Consider the following 15,233-nt stretch of genomic DNA (forward strand, 5'->3'; position numbering starts at 1 on the left):
CTAAAGCTCACTGGGAGAAAAGTTGTCTGCATGGGGATGTAGGGATAAAGAAACACTTGTGCTTGTGGGAGCATCATTTAAACTGCTCCTCTTGGGAGGCTGGTTGTCAATTCGGAGTTGTTGGAGGAGTCTCAGCTGCGATGGTTTCATTGAGAGAGAATAGAAAACAGGCTTGTTTACACACGGGGCAAACAGGAAAATTAATCTGAATTAACTTTGCAACTACATTGGTTAAAAGCATTAAAACATTGTTCAGGTGGTCATTCAAAATTTGAGCGTCCTAAATTGAAGTAAGTTCACTTCATTTCCAAAGTGAATTAAGCTAAACTAAATTAAAGCTGCCTTAATTCTAAACAAGGGAGTCAGAGGTGTAATGCAGTTTAACTAGACCACTTTAATTTCACATATTCAGTTAATTCAAATTATTTTGCAGAGCCTTATACAGATAAACCTTTAATCTGCTAACTCCTATGGACAGAGACTGTACTTATGCAGGAGCCAGAAAAAGGGGACCCAGAGGCACAGGGTACTCCCCCAGTCACTGCAACTGTAACAGAAAAGGATGGATATAATAGGTTGGTGAAGGCTCACAGAAACCCACAGTTCTGTAGTTAATCAGATGGAAGCCAGATATGGTTTTTTGCGAATAGAGCAGTTCTGCATTCACAAACTTACACAATTATGCAAATGTACACACAGATATGGGCCTTATAATACAGCAAGGTTCCATATAAATTATTGATCAGTATTCAGATATGTTAGCTATTACATCATAGATATTAGAGCCTTGTTAAAGACTAGTGCTAGGTGATTGTGACATATAATTTTTAATAAGTATGTGCTGAACAAAAATATCCATATAGATAGCTGATGATGGTTTCAAGCCACACATCTAAATATTTTCCCACAAAATTCTGTTAGAACTTGAAATGGTTGAAAAATATTTATCAATTCTTCATGGGACCTGAATATTTAATATGTGACCCAAATGTCTAACTCCATGTAGGCACAGTTATAAATGCAGACCTATAGGTAAACAGGTATGCTGGCTGTGTGGGGAATTAAAACATGCCAAGAAACAAACGCCAATGCATTTGTCAACACAATATGGACACATAAACATACAGCTTGTATCTCTAAACACTTGACCTGACAGTGACTTACATGAGCCAAACAGACTGGTTACAGATTTATCTTTTCACTATATAAAACTGACTTTGTCCTATAAATATGAAAACTAGACAATCTTCTACAGAGACAGGCACCAACTTGATGCTGCAAGTCTATGTAGCACCCACACCCTGAAGTACTTACTTGTGCTTAACTGCTTTGGGTGACACGATGAAGCAAGGAATAAATGACACCAAGAACAACAAGGACCAGAACAGGAAGGGAAAGATTCTGATTCTCTGTGAATATTTTTTACAGGTTTTTGAATCCAAACTTTATTAAAATTCTACATTTCAGAGTAGTTGGAACCTACTTTTTCAATAAAATCTAAACATATTATTTTTATTTTTAACATAGTCAACAACTCACCTGAAAAAGGTAATTTTAAAGGGAAACCCCAAAATTTTTCCTCTCTAATAATATTTACATTTTTCTTACAATTTTGTTGATTTCTTTACAAGCTGAGGTAAAAAGAACATTAGATTTGATAAACACATCCTCAGCACTGTTTTTTAAAAATTTATTTTAGCAAAAATCTTCTAACGGTAAAGGGTCCACTGTGAAAATTTTCCCCAGTTCTGAGGAGTGTAAGGGAGGCACACAAAAGTACATCCCTGTAAAGGGAAACATTTACTTATCCAACACATGCAAGCATGCACTGCAGTGCAGCACTCTGCAGGATACAGAGATAACACACAGCTAATACACAATGCTGCCAAAACCAAAAGTTAAAAAGTCCTGAGTCAGTACCCTCCATAATGAAGAGACTGGCATAAAATTCCCAATGCTGTAAATAAGAATTTTTTTTTTCCTTTGCCTCCAGTTCTGGCCCCTTGGGAGTCAGCCAGGTCCCACTTCCACCTGGCCCTTGCCGTTATGAAAGCCAGAAATACCTTGGTATTAAATGAAAGCTGAACTAATTGTTTATCTTCAAGATCTGAGGCTTTACACAAAATACCAGCTATGGCATAACTTGCAAGAGGGCTGAGAATGTTATCTACATTTATCTGATTCCTCCCAGTTCAAGACTCCCTTCCTAGTACACACATGTCTTCTGTTAATCAAAATGAATGTCCACAAGGAATTCAGCACAGACTCCTGAATTTTAATAACTGGAAACGGGCTCAAAGCAAAGCTTTCAATTAAAAGTTCCTATACTCCAGATTAAGATATTTAACCTTGGCAAGCCTGTGTGTTTCTGTAGGTCTTCTTAACTCACCCGCTGGCACGGCCGCTGCTCTGCCAGCTCCAGCGCGCGCCGCGTGGCACTCACCGTGTGCTGGCAGCTCCTGGGGCTGTGCCCTACGCCAGCTCCATGCTTCTGCAGCAGCACTGCTGGCAGCACTCAAGCCGGCCAGGCTAGAGGTAACGGAAGATCACACTGTGAACTGCAGAGTTAGTGCTCTGAACTACACATCATTGCAGTGTAGGTGTAATCAGAAAACAATTCTTAATTCCTAAGAGGTCAAAAATTTCTGGGCCTTTTCATCGCAGAAATGTCTCGCTAGTGAAAGGGACTTTAGCTACTAGTGATGCTTTTCTCCTGTTCTCTTCCTGTGGCTTGTTAGTTTTACAGCTTTTGGTCTTTTGTTGCAGAGATTATGAATTTGTTGAGGGGGAAAGGTAGATCTGTATCTGCTTTAATGGATACTTTAATGGATGCTCTGAGTTGAATGTCTGCTCCATGGTTGCCTATGGTATTAAAATTTGGACTTGATCACCCAGGTGGTTCCTCCTAGGCCTGTGTTTCTACATCCAAGACCAGTAGTACTCTTTGTGTCATTTAAGATTTCCTTAATTCACCTTAAAACCAGGTTGTCAAAAACCCAGGATCAAGTTTACTTACAATATTTTGGTACCTGTATGATATCTTTTAAATGTTTGGATTTTAATTAATTTATCGAAGAAAGCCTTCCAGACATGAACTGAGTAAAATGAAAGTAGAAACACCTGCCTGAGGACATTTCTATCTTGCAGTCACTGCTTGAGTGCAGCTCTTGTAGACATGTTTTAGCCACCTTTAAGTCAGCCAGCCTGGGTCCTGATGGCTCTGCAGCCACAGCTTTGCATAGCACAGCAAATATTCAAGTACACCTGTTTCCCAGGTGGGCAAATGGTTCTTACAGCCTCATGCAGCAATTCATTCTAGGGGGTCAGGCTAGGCAACTTATCCTCATGGGGCTGACCTCTGTCAATCATCAGTGCCAGGGCCATGAAGTTGCATACTATTGCTCAGCAGAATGAGGTGGCAGGCCAGCCTCCTGCCTGGCACATCTACTCTCAGGAGGCAGACATCTTCTCCTTTCTTTCTTTCTTTCTACCCCTGTTCCTCATGTCTGCACTTGTACTATGTAGCACAGCAGAAGTGGAATGGGTAGAGATCTGCTAGAAGCTGAACGTTAATGCTCTGCTCAAATTAAATGAAATAAAACCATATGGTGTCATCATGGGTCACTGATTTAAAACAACAAAAAAATTCTAGCTCCACTCTAAGCCCTTCAGATAGTAAAACTGATGTTGTGAATTGTGTGTCTTCTTAGAGTGCAGTCAAGAAATGCAGCAAGAGAAATGGGCAGGATTGGGCTTTCTCTCATGTTCGTAGTGAGCAGACTAACCTGGAACAAAGTGACACTTTTCTCCCCATGTCTGCAGGCATGATGTCAGTCGAGCCCCAGTGAAATTGATGGACCTACACAGATTAACAGCACATACAGAGTCAATTCTCCTCAGAGAGGGCTGGGATTGTCTTTTGAAATATGTAAGGCATCTCCATTTTGACCTCTCATCTATTTGGAAGCTTTGAGAAAACAGATAATCCCTCTTCATGTACCTTTTAGGATCATCAATCTAATCAATCTAATTAATCTATCATACTTCTGCTTATATGCTAACATAGTACATGATCACTCATCTTCTCTCTCCTTTTCCAAAAGGTAGGGAGAAAGAAATGCAATTTTCATGATAGAAGCAAGTTTGAATGTGTGAATATTGCTTGTGGCCCCTGAATATGGCAGGGTTTGAAGGCATTCTGTTGTTTTGGCAGGGAGTGCCAGAGCCCCAGGCCAGCTAGCGAGGAAGCTGCTCCTGCCAATGTCAGCTATTTCTCTGAAGGTTCTAAGTGTTGCAGTAGATTTTGAGAGCAGTAGCTTCTATTGCTCCCACCCTACTTCCTATGAGAAATTGTTGGTTGGCTTTTATGTAGCAACTGCAGCTCTGATTTTCCCAATTACATCTGCTGTTGCAAATGCAAATACCACCACCGAAGTCTGTGCAACTGAAACACAATTCCTGTTGCCTTTGCCCATTTCCCTTCACGTAGAGCCACTGTCAGCAGGGTACATGTCACTTCTGCTTCAAGCAGGAAAATGAAGCCAATACTGTGCTACAGCTCGCTGAAGCACTTACTTGGCCCCTGTTTATTAGAGAGTCTGAGCCCTTCACTCCTCCTTCCAGCTGTCCTCACTGTGCCCCAGGTGGCACGGCAATGCTCCTATCTTCACACTTCAGGCAGGAAACAGAGCACAGAGAGAAATGCCATTTGTCCAAACTCCTGATGAGAGAGGTCCATGACAGAGCAAGAACTGAAGCCCTTCCCTAAATCGGATTAGGCTCTAACTATCAGTCTTTTCTATTTGCCTTCCTTCACCCCCAAATCCCTTGGCTGTTTCCTCACCATGTTACAAATCTTGCTTTTTGTTTTGAACTTTGGGCAAACAAGATTTTCCCTCCCCTCTTCTTTTGCTCAACCGTGAATTCAGCTGCGTTTTAACCTATGCCCAGAAACATAAGACTGCCTCCTGTGTGAAGCAAAGCCCCATTGAGAGCTCTTTATGCCTCTGCAGCACCAATCTGCAGGTGGGATATTGTTGGCTCCATGGGGCCTTTCACCAAAGACCCCAAGCTGCCTCTTCTCATCCCATGTTGTCCCTCTTTGCCAGCACCACTGGGATGGTCACAAGCCCTTTTGTAGGAAGCCATCTGATGCAGAGAAGGCTCTGTCTCGCTCAGCCCTGCCCCGTGTGCCCCGCAGGCTGCCTTGTGCAGGCGCCCGCACAGCCCCGGCTCGGCGGTACAGCCCAGCACTAATTAAGCAGCGCGGCACAGCAGGGTGTGTGTGCCTTGGCCATCACAGCCTCCCCTGGACACAGCGCAGAGAAAAGGCTGAAGCTTCACAATGTTAGCCTTCCAAGAACCGCTTTAATTGCCCAGTAATGCACACCCTGGGGTCTTGTAATGTGCTTCTAATATGGAGCATTTAAAATATGAATACTCCAAAACAATTACAAGGAGTTTGGTGTTCTGTGGAATGTATCCTTCCACCCTCAAAAATAATCCACGACAATGGAATCTGATCAAAGTGAGGATACCAATGTTTTCTGAAACCTGTCAGGGTCTTCTTGAGGCAGCAGGACACACCAATCTTTCCTTCAGTTCAACGTCGCTCTGTTCTTCCAGGATTAAGACAATTGCTAGATTGTGACTCCAGATTATTCAGTCCTACCTTATCTCCCTCTGATCAGCCCTAGTATGGTTTTATTTGACATACTGTCAAAACACTCTGCCAGCCACAGTAAGAGAGAAGAAACCACAAAGTATGTTAGGCTTTAAGAGAGTTTGGATAGAAATGTCACAGAAGCAAGGTGAGTTTTCTGTGATCTTTTCTATATTCTTTTAGCAAGTAATTTCTGGACAAGTTTAGAAGTGATTTTCTACTTGCATATTTACAAGGAGTGAAACTTCTTCCCAGAAAGCACTCTGGCTCAGCTAATTTTAATTTCTAATATTTCTTACATTCTTCTAATATTTGTTACATCTCTTGATTAGAGCTTGTTACAATTGTAATACTAGAAGATTTTTGTCTGTCCATCTGTATTCAGAATCAGGAGAAGGAATTCCATTAAAACTGACAAAAATAATGAAATAGAAATCAAACATTGGAAATTCATGATCTAATGTTGAGCATTTAAGAAAGTCAAAGGCATTTGGAAACAAGCTGTTGTTTTCAGCTGGTGCTGTATATAATATTAAGTCTAGAAGGAGTTACTAGAAGCCAACTATAGCAACTCATGAATTCCAGGATGGATGTATAATTCACAGTATGATACTATTTACTGTAATGACATTATATGCCATCACTTAACATAATATTGCATATTAAATTCAGATTGTGAAATGAAGTTCAGTTGCTTTACTGCAATCAAAGATCTATAAATGTCCTGTTGCTGAAACTTCAAAAGGCTATGTATTAAATCTGTTTATATTATCCAAAACTCAAAGTAGTCAACTTGTACAAAAATCTCCCACCAGAAAATGAAAAATGGGAACTTACAGTAAGTACCAGTTTCTGTTCTTAATTAAATACAAAGGCTGTTATTGGAGTCACTGATCATGATGGAATTAGAGCAGGGATGAATTTAGTCCAAAGGGTCAATTTCTCTTGCAAAAAGATGTTTGAAAACATTGGCATTTATCTCAAGAAATCAGCACTGCTAACTGGTGTGTCAGGACTTGTGTCCCTTCTGCTTTTGGGAAGGGCTGAGGATGTAATCTGCAAGACTTCTCTTTCTCCAGTGTCTGAAGGCAAGAACAACCCATCAAAGACAGCAAGAGGTTATCAAGGTTTTGTGACCTCTTATACAGCAGTAATCCAGAAATCCTAGATTTGAGGCAGCAGAGCTGGCTTAGTGCATATTTCAATCCCTAGTAAGGGTGAGAAGCTTTCAGCAACACTGAAGTTTAAAGACAGCATTATTATGCTGCATTTGTTGCTACGGGGCCAGGTCAGCTCTGTTCATCTTTCATCTGCTGTTTCATTAGGTGGTCTTTTGTAGGACAGACTCACTTGAAGCCTCCCAAAGCAGCAGCAGTGCTGCCTAGCTATTCTGCTGTTTATCACTGTCCCTAAGTGAATCGACCCAGGGGGATGCACTGCTGTGTTCTGTACTGAGCATTAGAGTCCTGGAATTTCCCCTCTTTCCTTAAAACACTGGAGTTGAGTCATGACTTTAGGGCAAAGGAACACTGCTGGGGAGAGTCTTTTCAAGACCTGCCTCTTCTTTTAGCCATAGAAAATACATTCTACCAGATACCTCATTAGGTTCACTGTGCATTTGATGCCAAAAATTATTTGACCCAAGCCACTGGAGGCAGCACAACCAGAACTGCTCTCCTCTGCTCACGGTTTCCGGACACTTTCTTTTGACATTAAGACCGGTTTCATTCTTAGGAATGGGATGTTTCTGAACAGAGCCTTTCACCTCTGGGTCACTAGCAGAAATCTGGCCCTGCTTGGTAGTGACCGAAAATCATTACCAGCTGACAGCTACTTGGTGCAATAAGCTGGTGAGTCTCATTCCAGTTCCTAATGGACACATCTCAGTAAACACAGTCACAACTGGCACTAACTGGTGTTCTCAGCCAAGAGACCTCGAACTGAATGGGAAAGGAAATTGAACCTTCCTCTTCATCCCTTGCCTGGGTTTTGGAATATTATGGACAGGCATTTTATACCTGCAGCGTTTCACAGGCTGTTTTTACTCTAAATGGGTTTTTGAAACTTTGCAATTTTCATGCAGCATGATTCAGCACAGCCTGATCTGCCATCTCAGTATAATTAGACTCATCTTATGGTTCCCCTCAGTAGAAGCTGAGCTGTCTGGTGCCATCTCCTAGTACAAATGGTAAATCTGATGTCACATCTCAGTATGAATGGAACGATCTGATGTCACCTCAGTGCTAACAGGACGTTTTATAATATGTCATCTAAGGCTGTAGGGGAAATCTTCTAATCCATTCACTATGCTACACTACAATAGAACATAACACAGTATAATGTGTAGGTTAACTTAGACACCCTCAGGCAGATTTTGGATAGACGGATAGATGGATGGATAGAAACATTTATACAAAGTATACATATATTATATCACTCTATTGATTTTAAAAAAGTTCCAGGACTGCCTAGCTATAATGAGATTTTTGAACTTTGTGTTGCGATCAATGAGGGGAATATTATTGGCGTGGAGAATTGATATACCCGCTCTCTGTGGCTTGTTCTGCTCCTGGACTGCCCCTGCCCCCAAGGTGTACGATTCCATCAGACACTTAACCTCTTTTACAGTGTCATCAGGCTAAAAGGAATCTAATAGTGACACGGGACTTGTGCTCAGCACTCTGGCACTATTGCTTTCCTGTCACAAATAATTTATAGCTTTCTATTTCCATCCCTTTGCCTGCACCCCATCCCCTTTTTCTGTTTCTCTGGGCTGGGGGAAATCAATAAACTCACACAACCAGAGTGGCACTTCAGGGGGTTTTAGGGGGAATGTGAGACAAGAGGGGAAAAAAGAAAAAAAGAGAAAAGAAGAAAAAAAGTTATATTATTTGCTGTAGCACACTTTTCAGATCAGCTCTTCACCTAGTACGAATTGTATGACCTCAGAATCTGGCCCTGAGGCCTTCAGACACTTTTTGTATAGGTTCTCAGCAACTATAGATTAGGGAATCTGGTACCACTGATCTATATGAAGTGAGGATCTGGATCTCCATCCTCAGCTAGAACCTTGACATTCTCTGTCTCCAGCTATGTCTCAGGCACTCCAGCTACAGGTCAGGCTTCATCAAGCTTGTAGCAGAGTCTTGTAACGTGCTGAGGTGAGATGTTCTCTTTCTTTTCCTAAGAAGGCTTCATCCTCAGAAGAAGTGGTTTTTAAAAATTGCCCCCACAATGTCTCTGCCTATCTCTATCCATGCCATATCACCCACTAGCCACACATTTGCTCTTTGAAGTTTTGCCAAGTTATTCTTTAGAACAAATTTTTAAGGGAAGCGCTCAAGTGGGCAGGACAAATCTTCTATTTGCTTTCACTTTCTGGAGAGATTTTTGGGTAGAAAATAAAGCTAATAAAATGCAGGGCTAAGAGTTCCAGAAGCTCACCCGAGCTGGAGTGGCTGAAGAGAGGAGAGGCTTGTTCTAATCTCAGAAAGGAAGTTGGTTTCCATGGCCTCCACAGGTCATGGCTTATTTACTGAGTTCCTTGGTGGAAGAGCTGTTCCCAACTCACAGATACCCAATATCTGCCAGTAGTCAGGGACCTTGCAGTCAGCTACTAGGTACTAGTGATTTTCTTTCACCACTGACCTCAGTTGGATTTAAACCAGTGACCTAGAGGTGAAAGATTCCATGTAACAAGAAACAGAGCACTGACAATTACAGTTCAGTTTATTGCCATTCTGAGCTACACTATAAGCTTCGTGATGCTTTTTTGAGTTCCTGTGCTGTGTTCATTCACCACCTGGCAAACACCAATTTTTGCCCTGTTGGATGGACCTTTTTTTCCTGGTGATCTATATCACATCACCAGGCCCTACAGATGCCTTCTGCTCTCACCTCATTTATGAAGGGCAAGGGCTTTGGGCAAACCTTCCACAGTACAAAACATTTAGTCAGTTAGAAGGGTATTTTTCAGGTAGACAACAAAATTAAAGCTACTCCATTGGTAAATTCAGCAATGTTTCTATTAGCTGTGAAGACTGCACTGTTATTATGCTCACAGACCAGACCATAAATGACAATGCAGCAGTTAACACACAGCAGATCCTGGCTTGCTCACTGAACACCATCCTTATGCAGTGAACACCCAAGTTTGGGATAAAGATGACAGAGCAGAAATTGGACAATTCTCTGAGAGCTGGACTATTAAATCAGTAGAATCAGGACCACAAGGCAAATGAAGCCACTCTGCTGCACTGAGAGCTCAGATCAAGCCTTCAGGTTCTGATATCTGGGACTGTGGGTCTGCAAAGGCACAGAGAAGATGCATTTGAGTTCTGAATGTGTTTCACTCTTTTCCAGGATCATCAGAACCAAAGTTCAGCAACCTTTTCACCCAACACCAGATGGGAGTGGGACAGGTGTGACTGCACCAGGACATACTATTGGTAAGTAGACGGGCATGAAGGGTGGTGACAGGTCAAGTGGAAATGGGGATGAAGCTTAGTTGAGGGAACAAAGTCTGACAAGCAGATGCTAAGCAGAGCAAAAGGGAGGAGGGGTGGGGGGAAAGAAGCTTCCATGAAAATCAGAGTTTTCTATTCTTTGTCTCCCCTGTTGCATTGCAGAGAAGTGAATCACAGAGAAACTAGCCCGAAGTAGGGGTTTGCCCAAGTGATTCTGCCTTAATGTCCATTTCACATTCATGCTCTCCCCTTCATCTCCTTTTAGAGAAGTATTTACTGCTGTCCTGTCTAAGCATCAGTCTTCACCTTTTCCCTTGTCCTTACTCTGATTCTCTTTTTCCTCCATACCAATTTTTCTTCTCTCCTCTCCCTTTGATGGAAACAGTCCATTTTTTAATGGTAGTAATACACAAACATGGGTAAGATATTCCAGCTGCTTCACAATTAAGTTCTTCATTGTTCTAGCTCTGCAGTCAGGTATCCCATGGGTGTATTTCACTATTTCACTGAGAAAGTTTGGTTTTTTAGGGTTTGTTTTCTTTGTTGTTGTTGTTGTTGGTTTGGTTTGTTTTGGTGTTGGTGTTTTTGTTTTTTTTTTTTTGCTGTGGGAGATGTTTTGCTAGTTTGTTGAGGTGAACAGAAGATGGAGGCTGTAATACAGTGACTGAATGGTACTCTGTTAGAAGTGTGATGAGATACTTTCTAATCTTTGAGCTGCGGAGTGGATATGTCTGCTCTTCCTAGCACAGCTTTATCTAGTGACAAACTAGAGCAGGAAAAACATGCAGTATTCTGGGATATTGTGAAATACAGTGGCTTATTTGTGGCCTAAGACTTTCTTAGATTCTGTTGGTTATTGAGAATCTGCTGCTACACAAGGATTTACCAGAAAATGCTCATCTGCATGGGACAGAGCTGGTAGATGTCCTGTACACAAACTGTATTCAGGATTACAATGGGCAAATATGGAAGAACATTTCTGGATGCCCTTTTAATATGGACTTGCTCACTGGACTGGCAATCACTGATCACAACAGATGGAGCTGGCAGATTCCTTCTTGTAACAGTAGTGCAATGTCTAGGGAATGCAATGGCTGAGCTGGGGTAGTGATTGTGAGTGCTTCTAGCGGAGTCTCATTGCTCTGGGATGTTCTAGGAAGTAGGTCTACATTGGAGTGTGTTGAAAGGTTCTGCTCCATCCTGAAAGGCTTCTGTTGGATGTATTGATTGCTTCAGATCAGTACTTTATGAGCTGAATGGTGAATAGTGGCCTGTAGGAGAACTGGGATATTCTTTCCATTACTGGGACACACTGGGACACAATAGGTGCGCCTGCTGGATGCATAGGTCTACCTGTTCTATTTTCTAAAGGCCTGATTATAATGAAGGGATCATTTCTAATTTAGATTACTTGTCACTTTTGATATATTAGAAATTCATGAGCAATCTTGGACAGCCAAGTGGCCAGAGCATTCTGCTTGTTGATATTGGTCAGTACAAAAGGAAGGCACTACATTTTCATTAATCTGGGTGGTAGTATGTATCACCCAGTCATTCCAGTAGGGAACTGAATTTAATAGGCCAGCATTGAAGAGCTTCTAACCTATGCTAAGAAGGTAATTTTTTCACTAAGTGTTTCAGGCAGGCATGTAAGAGGCTAGTCTGCCTAAAACAGAACATGTGCACTCCTGGTGAAAAAATACTGAGAGGAAATGATCTGGTAATATATGGATGGACTATGAGGTCACTAGAGAATGTGGCCTATGCAGCATTTCACTGGATTACCTTGAAAGCCTGCTCTGAACTGGGATGAAACAACATTTAGCTTCTTGATGGAATACACTCACTTGTTATCAATGGCCCTACGCTGGAAATCTGTGAAGCTACAGTATAGCAGTGGACAAGCAAAGCTGGGATGCTGCTTTGCTGGGATACAGTAGAGCAAGTTCTTCAGCATGAAGGACCAGGAATCTGCTTAGTGCCCAGGCTTTCCTATTAGACTGGTGGCATGCATAGCTTTCAGTTGGGGATCCCTGGGTGCTGTGCTGCTCTCCTGATGGCCCTTTCTCCCTTTTCCTTTCGTCCAGTGCCCAGCACAGCATCCCCTCCTGTCTCCAGTGCCTCCAATGATCCAGTGGGCTCTTACTCCATTAACGGGATCCTGGGGATTCCTCGGTCGAATGGCGAGAAGAGGAAACGTGATGAAGGTAGGGGGAGGGGAGAAGCTCATCCTCCCTTTTATATTCTTTGTCCCCATGTACAGGCTCCAATTTCAGGCCAAGGTTTGCAGCTGCTCCAGGGGCTAGATCAGTTTTAGCAACAGAGACCAGTTCCCCGCCACTGCCCTGCTGGCTTGGAATGCTCTTCTTCCGAGGCCTTTCATGACAGGCTGCATCTCCAGACATCTGCTCAGCAGGCAGAGAGCCGTCTCCATTGCTGGAGCTGATCCCAAGTTCATTCACTGCTGGAAACGGCTGGAACTGAGCTCCCCAGGAGCCAGCAGGTGCCCGGACTTTGAACTGTGGGTAAACATGGTTTCCCTGACTCACTTGATTTCAAACTAAATGCCATCTTGGAGAAGCACCAGCAATGTGGGAGCTGTCTTTCATTCCCCTTGCAAACAAGTTCCTGCCCTGTGATGTGTCACGAGCTACATTAGCTGGTGATCACAAGGGCCCAGTTTTCAATGAGTAGCATCTACCACAGCAGAACTGTCATGCTTGCAACAGTCTGAAAGCAGAACAGGAGGTCTTCTGAGTACTGTGATCCTAAGGCTGTTTCTCAGCCTTTCAATAAGGCTATAATGAAATATTATTAATCTCTCCTTTTGCATCCTACTTGCTGTGAAGTATTCAGGGCAAAGATCCTGAAATGAATCAAAAGCTGGAGCCTCAGGTTTAAACAGACTGAGTCAGGAGGGGTGGGTAAGGTCTTGGTGCTCTTATGGTGGCTTTCAAACACTTTTCCTTAAGTCTGTCTGATTTGTTCTAAACCTGAGGGCCAGGAGGTGAACTTTTTAAAGAATACTGATGGATCAGTTTGTTGGGTTCAGCTCTGACTTCAGTACATTGTGTTGCTTGTTGCATGGAAAGACATCTTAGGACAGGTGGCTCAGGGTGCTGTGTGTGCTGTAATCCCAATGCTGTGCAGTGCAAGAGAACATGAGGGTTCTCTGTGATATGTGGTGAGAAGAGAAAACTCTCCTGAGATGGATGCTGCATTTTGAGGTTTTGCTAGTAATTTTCTCAGTATTGGTTCTGGTGAGGTTCATATCTGTAAGTTTTTGATCCATACAAACACACTAACCTAAGAACAACAGGCAGTCATCATGTTCCCTTCCTCCCTTATACAAAGTAAAACTAGATGCAAGGACCCAATCCAGCTTCTGAAGATTTTAGCTGATGTCATTGGAAATTGGATCGGGGCCCCAGAGGAAGATCCATTTCCCAGCTAGATGGCAGTAGGGCCCAGCTAAGAAAAAAGTGTAGCAATGGAAGGGCTGAGTCAATGCCTCCAAGTCAAAAAATGTCAGGAATAAGAGACAAGTATTGCAAACCTTTCCAGCATTTGCCATCATTACATACACAGGAAATAGTGACATTTCAAACTGAATGACATGTTTCTCTAACAGTTGTGCAGATCTCCTGGCAGTTATTTGAGGGTTTTGTGAATCCCTGTTCTCATACAGTCCAATGTGGTGATAACCATCTCTCAACATGGTGCCTCCACATCTCATTAGAAATTAAGCTCTTCAATCTGGCTTTAGCTACTATTCAGGCTATACCTGGAAAGATCATCCCACTTTAGATGCAGCCACACAGTCACTTCCAGCCTCAGAACCTGAGCTTTCTTTGGAACAGTACCATTAAGCACAGAAACAATACAGCAGCCATCTAAGACTGTGACAGTTCACAATGATATATTGACAGTAAGAACTATTCTTTGTGTCTGTCCTTAATTCATTCCAGATTTGATTTAGGCAAGCGACATTATGCAGCTCCTTGCTGTTGGCCAAGCACCCACATATCCCACTAGGAATCAAAAAGGTTCCAACCAGACAATCCTGCAGATGTTGCTTGTCTTTAGCTCTAAGAGTTTAGGTGGCAGTTACATGATGTGGTTGCAACTGCCTTAGATAACAGCCTTAATCCTGTTATCCCAGATATCTGCTGCAGGGACACGTTGAGCTCCTGACCCAGAGAAAGCTCACACGGGACCTCCAGCTAGCTGCTCAACATCTCTAATCATGAGTTGCGTTATTTGGGCTCACACTGGCCTTCAGAAATGCTGAAAAATATTGTCCCTTTGCGGGGCTGAGTCCTAAGGTTAGAAGGGTGCAAGGGGAAGTTTTGCAAAGCCAGTGATCTTCACTCATTCCTGGGCATTCTCCTCTGTAGCTCTGAACATTCTGATTATTTCTAGTTGAGTTGGGGAGTAGGAAAAGTTTGTCAAGAGATACAACATGAGTATTTCTTTCATATTCATGCTGGATGCATACACTTTCTCAGTATTTCCCAGAGCTTCTGAACACTTTTTTGCAGTTTCTTTCTTAACTTCAGGTTTTATTCTCACATTGAAAAGCCCTTGTGAGCTTTGCACATCTACTTTCCAAGCATTTAGGGAGTGGTTCTTCCCTAAAGGAGGCAGAAGAAGCAGCACTGCTCTCTCTTTCTTTCCGCTCTGTTGGACCAGCTCTGCTGCAAGGATTCCTCTGTGAGGAATGCAGTTCAGCAGAAAGGGGAAGTACCAAGCTGTTCCTGAATCACCAGTTCTGAAAACCTTGTTAGCAACCTCTGTGATGGCTGGGGGGAACAGGGTAGGAGAAAGACAGAGAAGCTTCTATGTGAGCACACCCCCTCCCCCAGGTCCTCCTTGCTGCAGCTGGTGTCTACATCAGACAGTAGCACAGATGATTAAGAAGAGGAGAGATAATTATGTGTCAAGATGATGTAGCAGAACTCCCAGGTTGGACAGAAGGAGCCAGACAGATGCATGAGGTGGGCTCAGAGATGGACGCTGACAGCCAGGTGTGTCCCCCACAGAGAGTTAGAGGAAAGAGAGGGAATCCCAACCTACCAAACACCCTGGTTGCAAGTGCCAGGGTC

At 42.8% G+C, this 15,233-nt stretch overlaps 1 protein-coding gene across 1 annotated transcript in view; it reads left to right on the top strand.

The window, feature by feature from the left end:
- Positions 1–15,233, top strand: part of PAX2 (paired box 2) — a 90,211-nt gene that overhangs the window by 24,067 nt on the left and 50,911 nt on the right. Inside the window, 2 exon segments of the mRNA XM_031064117.1 lie at positions 10,025–10,110; positions 12,216–12,335. Coding sequence (XP_030919977.1) covers positions 10,025–10,110; positions 12,216–12,335 — 206 coding nt within the window.

The sequence above is a fragment of the Geospiza fortis genome, unplaced genomic scaffold (assembly GCF_000277835.1).
Source record: "Geospiza fortis unplaced genomic scaffold, GeoFor_1.0 scaffold130, whole genome shotgun sequence".
Taxonomy (NCBI): domain Eukaryota; kingdom Metazoa; phylum Chordata; class Aves; order Passeriformes; family Thraupidae; genus Geospiza; species Geospiza fortis.